Raw genomic sequence first — 17,147 nt, 5'->3', positions numbered from 1 at the left:
TAAGATTTTGAAATTATCAGCCCATTGTCATTTTAAACCTACGAGCTAGGCGGTAATAAAAATAAGGTAGGCCTTATTTGGTTAGGTTACCTTAGATCTAAATTAGTTATTGCTGTAGGTAGTTTTTATTTTAACTAATCATTTTAAGTTGATCATGTTACGCCGAAAATGATACGGCCTTATCACATCGTTCGACGTTCAAACGTTTAAAATATGACCAATCACAAAAATATGCGTGTATTTTATTTATGTTATTTTACCAGGAATCGTAACGTGGGATTATTCGGTTATTTTTATTCTATGATTAGTAAATACCCAAGATGAAGAAACATTTTTTTTTTTTGGGAGAAACTGAACCCATAGCGTGATTTTTGAAAGAATTTTCCTATTAGTTACAATAACTAATTTAACTATTTCGTAAGGAGGTGGCTTGACTCATAAATTGCATGAATAACACATCAAAACATGAGTTGTTTTGTACAAGAAATTGGCTCTTCCTTTCTTTGAATTTCAATGATGTCAGTTGGCGAAACGCTGAAAATTACGATAACTGGTTAAAATGTAGTTAGATATTACAGATTTTAAGGTGCGACTGTTTTTGTTTGACTTGCCCAATCTAGCAAATCTAAATAAAATTACCTAGCTAAGACGGGTTAAGCACCTAGGATCCCTAAGAATTTCGGTGTCCATTTAGCAATATCTACATCGAAACAATATGACGTCACAATTTAAACCCTTATACCCCTCATCATCACATCACCTGCAGGATAGGCCACGAGGATAAGAGGTTTGACTAACTCACTAGCCATTACAACTGTATAAGCGAACAGTGCTCCCGTAATTTTATCTTAAATCGATTTTGAGATTCTCAAATCCTTTAGTTCGATAAAATATAACGCAAATTCTCGCAATGTTTACACATCGAAACTCTCATATCAATGTAACGTAGATACAATACTTAGGTACTAGGCGCATTATAAATATATTCTTTGCGCCAGCATGCCTACCTAGTTATGTTTGCAATGCACTTTCAAGATCTTTCGTGTGAGTGTGACAATAATAGCACGAGCCAAATGTTTGACGTTTAATATTTAGTTAGGACGACAGTTCAATTCTCGATCCTAAGTATAAAATCAAGAATTTATAGTCCTTTGAAGTCTGAACCATTATTTGTAGGAGCCAAGGACATTCACCTCAATCATTCAGCCAGGTGTGATTAAAACCCCTATACTTATGTATACTCTTTGATGATTAACAAAAATTTTGCTTATGGTACACTCAAATTCTTTTTCTACGCTTGAATTTTATTTTTGGATTGTGTTGGCCGAATAAATTTGAAAATCGTACGTTAAAAAAGTTACATACCTTCTCACCTATTTTAATATTATCTATGTCTTGTATATCGGTATCGATGTATCGATTTCGGTATCCCAGGGAACGAAATAATAATCAAAGCAGAAGCTCAAGTACTGAGGTATGTTCGTTTTAGATTAGGTGCGTAAACACTGTTAATGCAAAACTAAATAGGAATTTACTTATTTATATCATTAATATTCCAAATTTTAATGAGGAACGAATACCTTTATGTACGTAAGTAAATAGGGACAATTAATTCAACACTTTACATACAATAAGGTAAGTATATTCTACAGACCTTTCACCTTATTTACTGAAAGAAAGTAGGTAGCTATGTATATTCAGTAGTTTGTAACCATCTTGTTTTAAATTAGGCATTTATTTAATTAAAACAAATCCTGTAAAATATGTAAATAAACAAAACCCAAAAAGAAATGCCAAGGAAGGCTACCACTACACATAAATATACGGAATAAAACAACGTATTTATGAATGAGCATCTTTCGAGCCAAATTTTAAAACGCGCGCGCTATGCTCAAATCTGGCAAACCAATGAAAAAATGACTGGGGTTCAAACCAACCAATCGCCGGCCCCGTATGTGGTGTGACTTCTGTGGGACGCGCCCGGCCGATGAGAGAATATTGAAGTAGATATTGTTTTCTTAACAGAAACATGGTTTTAACTGTGCGCCTAAACAACAGAAGTGTTTATTACATTTGTAGTGTTTAATAACATCGATTAAATTCATTATCATTAGTTAGTTATTCCATAATACCTACACTGATAATTTCAAAGTTCGCTTGCCCCGCATCGTATGATCGTGTCATATAAATACGAGCGCGCTCCCCACCTCTGCCAAAACGTCAAACCTCTCCGTTGCGTGCGGGTGCTTATCGGAGTCCGTCAGTTGAATTCAGTTCGCGTTGTTTCGCAAGCCGCGTAAACGTCAATTTTGTAGTGACATCATAAAAAATTGGGGCGTGTGTGTTCAGTGATATTTAATATTGTTAAATAACACGAGAAAATGTCTTTCAACACCGATATCTCGAGCAAACTGGAGAAGAGCAGGTATGTAAAAGTGTTAATTTTTTATTTTACCACGACCAACGGGCACGGCTTGGATACTGCATTCCCCTTGCATGTGGCCCTGTGTCGTGTCTTCTAGTCGTCCGTGATGCATTCTGGAATTTGGGTGACGCTTATGTTTTTAAATGATTCGTGGCAGTGTAAGTATTTTACGGAAAAGATTTTTGACATGAAGCGCTTTTGACTTTGACCACCTTTCACATTGATGACGAGTCATATTTCAACAAATTCCAGAATTCACTATTGGACATAGTTGTAGTGCCGTGTGGTATTTTCGAGATGGGTTAGACGCTAGTTTCATCGATGTGGTTATCCTATGTTCTGGGCGTGCGCGAAGTGTGACTCAGAAAATGTTGCAGTGACTTCATTGAAATTATCGTTTCGTATCTGTTGGCCATCGAGGCGTCGTTATTAGTAGTCGAAGTACATTTGATGAATATTTTATCTTGTAACTTGTAAATATAATTGATGGTATGTAGGTACTTATGATTCAAGGTCCAGGTCATGCTAAATTCTTGAGTCTTATGTTTTGTTCAATGCTGACCCACCTGGCAAAACAATCATCATCAATTACCATAATTTCATAACTTTAGTAGGTTTTTTTTTCTTAGGCAAATGTCATACAGCTAGACAGCCTAAGCTTGTATAACTATGTAACATTCTATTCCAAAAGTGTATGGTCTTGAATACAGATTATACTATTAACCTTGTCTATATAACTTCTTTTTTTATTTTATTGAGTTTGATACACCCAACAAACCATATTAACTTCTACATGGAAATCCCAGGAGCCTAAACATAGCTTTACTATTTCCTCTTTAATTGTGTATGGTTCTGTATCCTGTTACTTCTGAATGTTAGAAATATCTTAGTCAGAATCATAGAACTTTTAATACATTTTAGTTTTCTAAAAAACTAGGTAATAAAATCTTTTTGATTGCTTCAACATAGTTTTTATATGACCAGTTTTGAATGTGTGAGAAATAGTTGAATCACATTATATCAGAAACTAGTGACTGTTGGTGATGTAATATGTAAACAGTAGTTATAGCAGACTACTATAATTCCATTCATACTTGAAATGAAGCCATTCGGTGACTTGTAGCACAAATTATAATGAATCATGAATATTGTGAGCGTTGAAAAACTGTATTATTCCTTTCCATTACTTTCACCAAATTGTACTGTGCAGAGCAGACAATGTTAGCATTGTTTGTTAACACTACTGTGAAGAAAAGATTTTTTGATATTAAACGAGAAACAGTTTTGAATAAAACATTTTATAAAGTCATTATGTTACGTTATATTCTCTAACTATCTGTATTAACTTAGTTTATACCTATATTGATGTGATGGTGAATAAGTTTCTAATATCATGTCTCCTATTGTTACAGGAATACCCTGCGGAAGATTGCCCGCCACGATGATACTGAGTTCTCAAAGCAGAGCATACTGAATGACATGGAGAAATTTGTCAAAATGGTGAATGTCATGGATGAAACAGTGCTCGTGCCCAGCCGTCTGATGAACTTGCCCCAGGAGGGTGATGATGACCCTTTCAGTATGTTCGCCATGCTGAACGACTTGAAGACTGAGCTGCTCTGGTCCAGTGGCGATTCGGAGGAGCACGACAGGCGAGTAGAGCGGGGCAGGAGAGTGTCAGACCTGAGTGACACTGAAAGTGATGCGTCTAGTGCTGCTGGTGATTCTGGTATCGAAGGAGAGGACGAGAGGGAGTCGGCCGCGCGGTCTGCCGCTGCCTGCCGGCGACATCTGCGTGGTCTGCGCCGATCCCTCCGCTCGCTCACCGCCGCCGCAGCTCACCTCACGAGATCCTACCAGGAAGAAGTTGGTGCACCGGTTTAAGGGACATACCTACACAATATTCCTGTGATTGATTGAAAGCCTGTCCTGCACGTGCTGTACATATAGAGTAAGCGGGCCGAACTGTACATATAGGTTATTAGGGCTCGGCGTGTATGGGATTCTCAGTAAGTTAAAGGTTATTTAATAAATTAAATTTTTAATTATTTCTTAGTTTCTTTTATAAGCTACCTATAAAATGCCTTTTACAGTGACAAAGATACATAATATACACATGTACACACACACACTTACACCAAACAAGTTATAAAAGAATAGCCATCAGCTTGACAACAGTTTTAAACAAATATTCATGATACGGTATCTATCGTGATATCTGGTTATAGCCGCTCCAGCGGTGCTATATGTCTATATACTCGAGGTCATGCAAGGTCGATGTTAATTTTATCCAGGCAGACTAAAATAACTGAATTAAATGTTCTATTCAAATGGCCATCGTTTTGGTGTAGACTAATTTGCCTTTATGACTGCAACATTAACATTTCTTCGACATGATGTAATAGGTAACTGGTTGAGTTCTCCCGCATCAATTAAAATTCTACATTTTGGGTTGGCTATAAATCCACAATGTCGTGCAGACATACGATATGCTGGAATGTAAAGCCGTAAAATTTTGCGTGTACATAACAATCACATAACTCTTAGGGCAAATACGCCCTTGAACTGAATAAAATGACTCGCTCTGCTAGAAATCGATTTCGAGTTGGCTGAACGTCTGCAGTATCTCGGCTTAGCACGGCACGATGAAGCCGTGGGATCAACCCACATTCTGCCTCGACATACCTACACTACGTAATATGTATGAATGAGGACATAATTTACTGACATTCCGCGTCTAAAGCGGTTATGGAGATTTATAACATTCTGCTGGAAAGACCAGTTGTAATATTTTTAATCTAAAGAAACAATGATACTGATTCATCACCATTTTATTGTCGATGCTATCTGAAACTTCCAGATAGTAACAGTCTCTAGAATGAATCTACCCTTGAAACATTGTCTGAGTTTGTTAGCCATTTGACACGGTCATCACGTGAATATGTTCCAATTAGTCTGCAACATATGCGTCGATTTCTTTTAAATGGTTCCAGGATATTGCAAATTGATCAGAATGTTCGCATAGTACAGTGTTGTACAAATGTCTGTTTAGTTTACTCGTGTCCTGTTTTACAAATTACTATAAGCCGGATAATTGGTAAAATCGTAAAATGTATTTTCGGCAGAAGATAAGTAATAATAAAATGAAAGCTCTGAAACAGGTTGGCAAAGCGATCAATACAGAATTTCCACCCCAAATCCAGTAGTCGTGCCCTGAATGTATAGTACCTAGCTGCGACAGTCCACATCACTAAAGTGTTACGAAATGTTCAAGAACAGCAGTTATCTCGACGAGATAGTGTAGTTAGATAAGTTGTCTGTGCATCGTGCTCAATCGTATCTCGTGATATTTCGCATTAATTATGAAAGTGACGATATCTAAATTGTCAGCCATGCTATAACTAGTACCTAGCTAATTACCTTTGTATTAAACACGTTATATTTAGACGCTAATTTTATAAACGAAGGTGTAGTCGGAATTTTAATGTGATGATACATTTTTCTAGATAGTTTATACATGAATGTTTTGAATCATTTGAAACTTGACCGTTGTCATAAAAAATCCTAATTTAATCTAACGTTTAAATACACAATAATAAATATGTGTTGGTGCTAGTTTTGAGAATGCAGAACAATAAAATATAGACAAAAAGAACCAATGTTTACATAGAGCGTGGGAATTAAAATTAAGTGCCTCATTTTTTAACAAAGAACTTTAAAAACCAGTATCCTAACTGGAATAAAACAATAATTCAATTTCTAAGTAGGTACACGATATTAATGAGATCTATGTAAGTAAGTACAATGTACATAATATTATTATAACTTACGTCGAAGCATTATGATTGTTGTGTATGTAACACAATAGGCAGGGGATTATATGATTAACTAGTGGAGTCTTACATTCCAATCTCTTCTTCCCAAAACGATTAAGTCTTATTAGCGTTTGGGTTCCCACAAACCTCAGGTAAAAACATGGCCATGCTCAAAGTAAAAAAAAACGTAAAGATAATGAACGTCTGTCTAGGATAAAGAAACGAATTAGGTAATGTCTTACTAGGAATTAATTAACAAAACGATTACGAAGATCGTTAAAAAGTTGCTATAAATGTGTGAATTGTAAAGAAAGGTCAAAGTCCCTGTGTTGTTTACTTTTTGAACTGCCTGAAGGCTCGATGTGTTGACAAATCACAATGATGCAAAACCGCTGATGTAAACTTCGTTCGACTGTCTTCGGCGGAATTGACATTCACGACAACAGGGTAAAGAGAATGTAAACAAAATAACCGTTTCTTGGATTGAAGCCGGTTCTTACAGCTGTACTTGTTATAAGTTATAAATAAGACACTATTCAACACTTCTAAATAAAACCAAATTCAAATTTTAATCAGTATGGACGAAGAATTTCTAAACGGTGTGGAGTTGGAGATTCATTCCATTGTTCCATGACTGATTGTCAACTACGTATTTAAGAGAGACTAGGAAGCAGTATGAGTGTGAGTGCTTTCTGATAAATTTGAGCCTTTCCGCGACCTTCCAGCCTCTCCACTCCAACACATCTTCTAAGTGTGGAGATCACAACAAGTACAGAAGAGAAACATCGCAAGCTGTTGATGTTGTGTAAAAAAATGTTTTCTGTCCTATCTTTTTATGGGAGAATTCATGTATTACGACCATCTGTTGGCTATTTTCCTCGAATTGATATAACTAGTTAATAAAATTGTCGTTCAGACATTTTCAATTGACCACACTTAAAACTTTTATGGTTTGATTTGCCATCGATTCGTATTACTCAAGTAGGCAGTTGATTGGATTCTCTATGCAATAGGTATAGAAATGTCGATAGGGTTGGATGGTCTTTTCAAACTGTTTACAGGGTTACGTTTCTTGCTAATAGTAGGTAGTCATAATATTACTATTAGTCAGAAAAATTAAAGAAATAACTACCACAGAAAGACATTATTTTTTTATGTTTAGGTATCTATCACATCTAATAGTGACTTTGAACTTATTGGTTCAAAATCCCTTATCAATACTCATGGAAAATGTATCTGTGTATCTATCTACATAATAATATATGTACCTAATATAGAGCAAATAGAATGTTTTCAAAGTTTTCAAGGCCAGTTTTAACTAGTTATACGAGTCTAGAACAAAATAATTACACCGGGCATTTGTCGAATTTTCGAGAATGATTCAGACTAGTTTGTTTTCAGGCTTCACTTTTCTTCGATCTTGTCACAAGCCTTGAAGGTTATACAGAAACCTATTAGAATTATCGTGTAGTATACTGTGTACTAACTTATATGTATTAACATGTTTTAGTTTTTAACCCGTAATTGCTAGGGTTTGGGCAAATAATAAAGACGCTTGCAAATATTCCAACATACCTAAAATTTTAGAATAATCTTTTATGTTGAATTTATTTGATCAATTTTGAACCTTTTCGAGCAGTAAATAATCCAAAAAAATCGTAAATATATTATTATACATCAGACAAACTAGGATTTATCGGTCAATGTCGTATTCATTGTAATGTTTGACGCAAGCCGTACTTTCCAGCTTGCCATATGTAATAAATTGGATAAATATTCTAGTAAAGTAGTTACATTTATAAAAAAGCAAAAGGTTAATGAACAGTAGGTATCGTTTATCAGGTACTTACCTACCTAATGAATTCTAAAATTCACAAGGACGTTCCCTCGAAATCGTTCATTCTTTATTCAATTGATGTCTGTTTATGAAATAGGTGGGCGTCTGGCTCGGGCTACAATGTCAAGTGTACGAGGAAAATCTTTGAGTAACCAGACCAATGTTAAATAGTAAACAAACAAAATGTTGGGAAATAAGTGGCCATATAGGTACGTTGTTGCAGTGAAAGAATACTGAGTTAATCTAATAGGTACATGAGTCTACAAAATTAGCAGCAATTTGCGATTCAAACAAAGTTTCCGTATGTCGGCCTTCGTCGGCTGAGTTTTACGCAATGCAGCGGTGTGCGTTGCATGCGATACGAGTCCTCGACTCTTTATGTATATCGACAGTCGAGCCGGTTCGAGATGGAATGTAAGCAACACTATAAAAAAATAAATAAACAAGTGACATAAAACAATTCGAAATAATCGGTACTGAAAGAACTAAACAAAATCTTTTGTATCCTATCTCTTCTCCCTTTCCATCCGCAGTGCACACTTTTACCTTGGACTGGAAATATCTGGTTAAACTCGTTTTAACATTAGTAAAAAGTTGTGAGTAACGTATTTTACAACCAACGTGGATGTGGCACGAAACCTTGTTTCGGTGTAATAAGTCAGACACTCAAGCCTCGTGGTGACGCTGTTAAACGAAATCGCATAAAACTACAAGTACACCGTATCTACTCCTTTATCTCGTTGTTAAATTGTTCGTGATAATTAACTGATAAAATTGCTTCAGTTAACAGAACAGTAAAATAGAACACTAATAAGTATGACGTACTGGTCATTATTATCTGGAAAATTCGCTTAGTTTGTCTATGTGGTGGGTGCCCAAGAAAATTTGTATGTTTGCAGATTTGTCAATGTCAAACAACCAGTAAAATAGTTACGACATAAACTGAGTTATAAAATCGATGTGTAGTTATTATGTAGATTAGATGTAATATGTAATTTTTTTCTGATAAGTATGTAGGTAACAGGCTTCGCCGGGCAGTCGGCATTATGACGTAAGCTGACGTCAGGGCGTTGGGCTTCGCGAATGTTCTAGAGCTAAGGTACGTCAGTCGGCGACCAGTGCCAGCCGGGCTTGACATGCGCAGTGGTCGTCATGAGTAATGCGCAACTCGCGGGACCCGGCAGCCGGTCGCAAGTACCACACACACGCACCGGCCGGCACCGCGGCTCGGGAGGGTTAGGTTAGCCCGGTAACCTTTGTCGTGACAAACTGGAGCAATGTACTGGCTGATACAGTCTAGAAGGCTCGTGTAGGCTTTAGTATTTATGAGGCTAACGGGTATACGAGCATCATTTCCCTTTTTACAGTTGCTTCTACAGAAATAGAAATCGTTTATATCTAGCTCGAAATGGATAAAATATTCTTCACGGCTGGTTTATGTATCCATACTTAAAATATCTATAGTAGACATGGGTCGCTGACCTGTGATCATCTCGACTTGTATTAAGTAGCTTTTCAGTATTACCTAGCTGTCTTTACACTCAATCCTCAAACTTAAGTAGATTTAATATCCTGTTATTTTTGGCTATTTCATGTTATTAATGAAATACTAGTATTATTACTTACACTCAAATTATTTTCTAAATTCACTACATTTCTTTTTTCAACTGCTTGCTTATCGTCCCAATGCAAGTTTTGATTGCTTTTTCTTGCTTGACTTTTGTTTCTCATTTAGGTATAGTCTTTATTCCAATTTTGTTAAAAACATTACAACATTGGAATAACTCCTACAATACTTAGCAAAATGGTTATTTTCCTAAACCACTAAGTATTGTACAAGATAATTATCTTCAAGCACTTAACACTTAAACAGGTTGCAGTCATATAAACTACTTGTGAGGTTATTCACAGTCTAATGGAAAATTCGAGAACAGTATCTGTAGGTACATATTCGGTAGCAGGTCCATAAATTATTATGCAGTTATATCTACATAAATACCTATTTAATTGATAATTTATCAGCGTATTTTTGGTCTGTTTGCTTATGCACTAATTTTAGCTTTAATTCCAACCCGTTTTTAATTTCTATACTAGCAACGTTGGCCAGAGATTGGGTAGCATCGCTTTTTGATAAATTTGAACCTGAAAACTACAAACTTTTACCGTGGCAAGCTTGATTATGATGCCCTTAGTCCGACCAGCAGTGGACTGGATTGTCACGGGCTGTTAATGATTCATTAATGAACATTATTCGTACCGCAACCTCAAATATAGAAAATTTTATTATAATTTTACAATTTATTTTATATACTTAATGTGTATTTACAATATTATAAATCATATTATTTCCGCATCCCATTAAATTAAATATCGTAGGTCATTACTAAAGCATAGACTACTTCATGATATGCAATATTAAGTAGAGGTGACCTATTTTAATTACCTTAGTTTGCAGTGGTTCATATTTATTTGCCATCTATATTATTTCCTACTTAGGTTACCTATCTTTTTAATAGTATAAGCCGGTAAACAAGCCGCCGCCTATGGACATCCGAAACACCAGGTCCATCACGTTGCCCTTTTGGGGGTAAGGAATTTAAGGGTTGTTGGGGAATCTGATGGGAACCAATCAATGTTTCACGTCGGTTTTTTGTGAGGCTGTGGTATCACTCTGGTCGTACGTGCCTATCTATATAACTCTCGTGACAATTTTAATTATGGACAATAAAAGATAACTTTGTAAACAGTCCTTAATTTAGATTTTCTAAAAATAAAATATGTTCGCGTAATTTATGTCATCATCAACTCATTAAGGTGTTAGTCACCATTTGTTATCTTGCAATCAGGTAATTATCTATCGAAGTGTACTAATCTTCAGATATTTGCTATAACTTTGATTCATTAGGTATTTCCTTATTCAAAAAGATATTAATCAAAAATTCTATTTGTCATACTTATTAGGAATCAAGTTTCGATAGAATTATCATTTTAAGTTCCGCTATTTAATATTATATGTTGATAACGATTATTTAGTTGCAAAATTAAATTTTAATCTTGTCATTGTTTTTCAGTCGTTATTAACAACTTGTTAACAATATTTGAGGACATGTCTGCACTTCTTGTGCACCACACTTTTCTTGAAAATACTTTTATACGATCATGACACAGGTAACCTAAATTCTAAAATTATCTTTTGAAAATCACTTTTGTTCTCGGTTATGTATATGAAATTGTGGGTTAAAAATGCGATCTTTTCTTTGATCATATACAAAAGTACTGCGATATTTTATAGTATACCTACCATACCGTATTATTTACATGTAATATTATACCTACCTACTTACTTGAAGTGCGTGGAAACTTTTTATATTTTAATATTAACTGTTAAACGTAAATTATGCAACATATCAACATAAATCGTGACCTTACATCGTTACATACTGTCATAATCTTTATACAAAGCAACGCAAGTTTCTACAATAGATTTTACAAGTTAACTTACTTTTAACATAGCTTATAGCGGCTACACACTGGTTCAGTTATATCGTAAGATGTGTAGAACAAACAGTTCAACTGTACAGGTTTAACTGAATCGAATCAATCATACATAAAACTGCACACTTAAATCGTAAAGTGTGTAGCGTGCATTACACTAGGGTGAATAACCCGTTCCCCGGCACCATGGGGTATTTCTGACCACCGTACAGTATAGATCATATTGATTTTTAGTTTGTTACCTCATTTTTCGGTTCCGGATCTTCGTAACCGACATAGCCCTTGACAGGCAGTTTATGATTAAAATTATTTTTAATACGAGCAAGCCCTAAACTTGATTTGATAAATAACCGTTTAATTTTATAAAAGCCGCTACACCGGTTTGGTAACTTAATGTCCGTCTTAAATTATGAAAAATAGTCTGGTTACTTACGCGTTATTATAATTATATTTTAGCACGCATTAAACGTTTTCCTACGTTGATATATATTAAAAAAAAAACATAATTTACGTAAAATTTGTGACTTGTGTGCGAGTAATTTAAGTGTCGTTGTTATTGTTTTTTTTTAAGATTTTTACGTTCATGGTCTGAAGTCTTATGTTTTTCTTTTGACGACCATACGATATACTAAATTTCAGATGGAAATGATAAAAGAAATAAAACCCTCTAAAAATAGTGTGATTTGTGTTAAGAATAATACTTGAAACGGCTTTATTTATTTTGTCTCACGATCATCCTTTGCGTACACACAAGACAGTTTTTACATTATTTGTGTGTACAATATCAAGCATAATGTATGTAAATGTAAGTAAAGTATAAAATAAATTTTGCTTTGACTTCGTAAGCAGATGTGGTAGACAGCGATTAATTTGCGCGTTTTCTTTGTTCAACAATCAAGTTAATTGAAAACTCGTTTTTGTTGCTTTAAATCAAGTTTCCTTATTAGCTTAAGAAAAAAAGATCTTCTGCCTAATGACTTTCATCTCGTTTCAAATAAATAAAAACGTCAGTCGACCGCGACTAATTTATACAGGCCGTGTTTAACGGGTTAAATGTCAAAATTCAAATATATTCGAAACAACTAGAAGGTCTAGTGACAGGCCGAGTGGCACAACGACATTTTGCGTATAATTTTAATCCAGATAAAGAAAAATATATTAAAACTCTTTGTTTATATAACAAAGGTTATACCTATTTCTCATTCAATAAAGACACGTTCTTGCATCACATAACCGAGACATATGTATAAATATTGTATACGATAAGAAATTAACATATACCTACGATTGAGCAAATGCTGATGCAAATCTGTCACAGATGTAACAGGCAGTAGTTATGTGCATTGATAACCTGATCCTGAGGAAACCTGATTCCTATAAAGTTGATATCAGGTGATAAACCAGATATATGTACCTGTATAGCTAAACTGGTTTAGCTGTAACTGTCAGTGTCAGACGCTTAACCTCCATGCAGGATGTGAACGTCTTCTCATAAACTTTATGGTTTCGGCTATCTATAGGTCTTTGTAAGGTCGACGCGCTGTCTGGGTTAGTCGTGGCTTTTGAGCGAAGGCTGCTTTTTAAACAAGGTTTAGGCTCTTCATTCATTCACCTGTAGTTGTATAAGAGGTAGGAAATAGTCGCGGTTGTTAGTAGCTATAAAGCCAAAAGTAACGGTCGGGAAAAGAATAAGGCGGTTTTGTGAATCAAAATCTTAGGTATTTAATAATAAAGTATTAAGTTAAGTTGTATTTTATTTGGTTTGGATAAATACCCATTTAAAAACGTCTTAAAACAAAACATAGGTACACGTATGCCCTTCGAAAACTTAGTACAAATTCACGTGGACAATAATGTGCAAAAGCTTTTATGGCGTCGAATTTCCCATCAGTTTTACGTTTACCATTCTGGATTCACAAGATTCCTTAGTCCAAATAGTCCGGTATGAACGCGGACACACATTCCGAGATTAGAAATAAAAAGATATCTATGCAAATTTTGCTATAGTACTAAAAATCGAAAGACATTGTCACATTAACATATAAATAAAATTATCGTATCGACGGTTAATGACCGTGGCTGTTTGACTGGTCACCACGCCAGGTGGCAGGTGAGTAGTGACGTAATAATGTCAAAATACACCAATATTTATGTGAACTTTCTATGATATTGACTCGAGTGCTGCACGGTGAATTATTACAGCCAAGTGGCCTACTTATCTAACACTGTTCTGTGTGGTTAGACGTGAGAGATTGAGATGAGTTTTTCACTACTGTTAAGGAGAAATGGTTTTAGGTTCGTAGCAGTTTTGGTCTCTTACAAAAATTGATTCTTCTTCGGCCATCTTTATCATAATTTATTTAGGTTTTGGTCCTTATAGGCCCATATTTAATGAGAATGAATTAGTGAGTCTTTGTAAGGACTACAGGCAAGTTAGTAAAACAAATTTTATTCTTAAATGTGTTTTTATTGATTTAATGGCACCATAGCTTAAAGATCCTGACGCCTATGATGGAGTATCCATAAAAAGGGTCAGGATCTTTAAATCTCCAACATGGAGAAGACCATAAAAAGACAGTTAAACGTAAAAAATATGTCGTATATCTATCTGTTTATCTTCTGGTGAATCTAATTGCTCCTGATGCACCGAAAGTCCTACAAATAAAACAAAACCAAAATCAGTACATATCTAAACTCACTGTTGATTAGCTGCTAATTACTCGTAAATGAAATAATGAACCATTACAACGAGTAATAATGACTGGAGTGCGCCCCCACGCGACCGTGCCGTGATCTCGTTATTATTGACGCAATTACTTAAATGTAAGACAAATTTTCCATATTAATTATTTAGGGAGTCATTAAGATTCGTTAGGTTAACACTTCAATAGATTATTAAGAAATGGGAAAGTGAACATATTTAAATTGGTTTGTGGTTAGGTTGGAACAACTGATAACGTTATTTTGATTCAATATAATTAGGCAAGGAAAATAAAAATAAATATAAATAGGTTTTGTGTATTTGGATATTTTTTTATGGGGCGAAAATCATCTAATTTCTTCTCCCGTCTTAGACGAGAGGGAGTGTCAGATTCTTAATGACTAAAAATCACCCTGTTCCTGCGGGTATGTCCCTTCGAGCCGGAGAGGACTTCATCAGTTCAGTACATGGTTGGTTCTGTGGCTGGGCAATCGGCAGTTGACGTAAAGAAATAAAAGCATTAAAACGCATTGTTTTTACTCTGTCCAGGGAATTTAGTTTATGAAAAGGTATACAAAGTGCAACTATTGTTTTAACGTGTACTATAACTGTAAAAAAACAAAGGCACATAAAAACTTAGTACATACCAGAAATTATGAGCAAACTTTTTACGTCATTCTCTGGGTTTCGTCCATTGCGCGTACACAAAGAGCATTCAAAAGCTCTTCAACCGAACGTCGACTGCACCGCACTCGTGTGAGGGAAATTTCCACATCGTGTATAGTGCATCGAACGCCTTTTACGACATGCAAGCCGCTCCTGTCTGTACCAAAAGACCAACATATCCTGGCCTTTCATAACAGCTCGTCTGAAAGACAAAATAATATTCCAATCAAAATCTGTCGTTCTCACAAGAGATCTGAATATACTGGATGAGAGAAATGTCGATGTATGCACATTTCATAGTTAACAAAATTATGTACAGACCAGTGACTAGTATTGACATAATAAAAAGTACAAATAAACATTTTATAAGCATTGATCAATGGCGTTAGTTTCTTTGATCTACAGTTTATTGAGCACAATTTACGATTTGACAGACCGTTTCATAGACGCGTGTTTTCATTTAAAATACACCGTCATTAATCGGTTTTGAGTTGATAAAAACAGTAGATGTCTGTCAACATGTTTTAGAGTGTAGACAAACGAATTATAGTGTAATTTATCGGGAAACACACCCATATCTAATTCGGGACCGTCTTTCTGGGAAAACGTCGTAAACATACGTTCGGGTTTTAGACACTTATTTCGATCTTTTTCCTATTTTCCCGATTTCCCGAATATGCTCTTATTGCAAATAGTTGACTCACTGAAATTTTCTTTCATGATACATACTATTATTTCATGCCTTTGTTAACGGGATGTGTAACACACGGATTGAATTAGCTTCCTAAGAACAAAACAGTCATTCGTTTATTTAATGATTTTGTTTGAAATTAGAAGATGATGTTTAAATTATTTTTAAATCTTACACTGTTTTTGATTTTAGTTTTGTGTAGAACGCAATGTAAGAACGTTACAATTCAAGTTCGTTGATCGATGTCACTTGGTCCAACATGTCTGTATTTGGATCAGAGAAGCATCGGATATCAACGACCCTTATAAGTAAACAGTGTAATGTTATTAAAGAAATACTCGTATCTTCCCACAAACTAAATCAAAAGCTTGACTCAATGCATGCTGTGATGTCCTTCAAATGTTGTGCATAGGTAATAAGATTACTGATATCTAATTTTAAATCAATGTCAATTATGTAGCAACAACTGGATGTCCAAATAAATTAATAACGATCAAAATAAAAAAGCTCTTCATATGTTTATATTAAAGTATACATTTGTATGTTATTTCCAGTTAAAGAACACAAATTTAACGCGGTAACGTTTATTTTTAGTCCGCGCTTCTGTACCGAAGCGAGCTATTCTCAAGCGTCGTATTACGAAATGTTGGCTATTCTTTTGATTAATTATCTTAAATGTCAGCAGCTAAATTGAATTGAGAATTTGTTCTATTTTATCTGTTTCTTTATATTAACGACGATCGTTTGCAACTGGTGTGATTTCCTGGTTGAATAAATGTGCGGTTGTGTCTTTCTGTTGTTTGTACCTATAGATAGAAACTATAAACACGTCTATCTCATTGGTAATAGACGTAAGAACCACTGATGCAAATGTAAAATAAATATTTCGAGATTTTCGATTTCAAAATGTCTTGATTAAGGATTTTTTCCACCAGAGATTTGCTATGTAGCTATGCGACGAAGATGCTACTAAGTTATGAAACTATGTGTCCGTTTCCACTGATTCTAAGCTACTTATGTATGCGAGTAAGATGTGCTATGAAGATGCGCCGCCGCAAAGTAGCTGTACGAGAAAGATGCGCAGCTCGAGAATGCGATGTATCGATAGTAGGAAAGCCATCCATAACACATCTATAGCACGCATCTTTCCATATAAAAATATTTACTTAGATTATTTCTCGTAATACCAATACCTTTTTTTTTTAATTGAAATTGATTTATCGTTGAACAATATTTAAAGTCTTGTAAACTATCGCGTATAATCTTTAAAGCTGATGTTTTTACTTTCAATCGCGTGCTGCAGATACATAGTATTTATTATTATGTATTAAAAAGATTATATCGATGAAAAATAGTGAGATAAAAGTCTGTCTATGTTCTTACTCCCCTAAATGGGCTGGTTAGGAAGTTTTTTATTTAGAAGTTTTAGTCGTCACAATAAAGTTACAGCATTATATTTAAACATGTACCCACTTACATTTAATTGTCAATAACCAATAGGTTGAAGTTTACTTTTT

At 34.9% G+C, this 17,147-nt stretch overlaps 1 protein-coding gene across 1 annotated transcript; it reads left to right on the top strand.

Moving 5' to 3' along the window:
- The first annotated feature begins 2,196 nt into the window (after window positions 1-2,196).
- LOC118276192 (mid1-interacting protein 1A) lies at window positions 2,197-4,473 on the top strand. Its single transcript, XM_035594424.2, has 2 exons — window positions 2,197-2,425; window positions 3,838-4,473. The coding sequence occupies exons 1-2, from the start codon at window positions 2,382-2,384 to the stop codon at window positions 4,307-4,309; spliced, it is 516 nt and encodes a 171-aa protein (XP_035450317.2). The 5' UTR covers window positions 2,197-2,381; the 3' UTR covers window positions 4,310-4,473.
- The last annotated feature ends 12,674 nt before the right edge of the window (window positions 4,474-17,147 follow it).

The sequence above is a fragment of the Spodoptera frugiperda genome, chromosome 15, assembly GCF_023101765.2.
Source record: "Spodoptera frugiperda isolate SF20-4 chromosome 15, AGI-APGP_CSIRO_Sfru_2.0, whole genome shotgun sequence".
Classification (NCBI taxonomy): domain Eukaryota; kingdom Metazoa; phylum Arthropoda; class Insecta; order Lepidoptera; family Noctuidae; genus Spodoptera; species Spodoptera frugiperda.
This window is presented reverse-complemented; position numbering and strand designations above follow the sequence as displayed.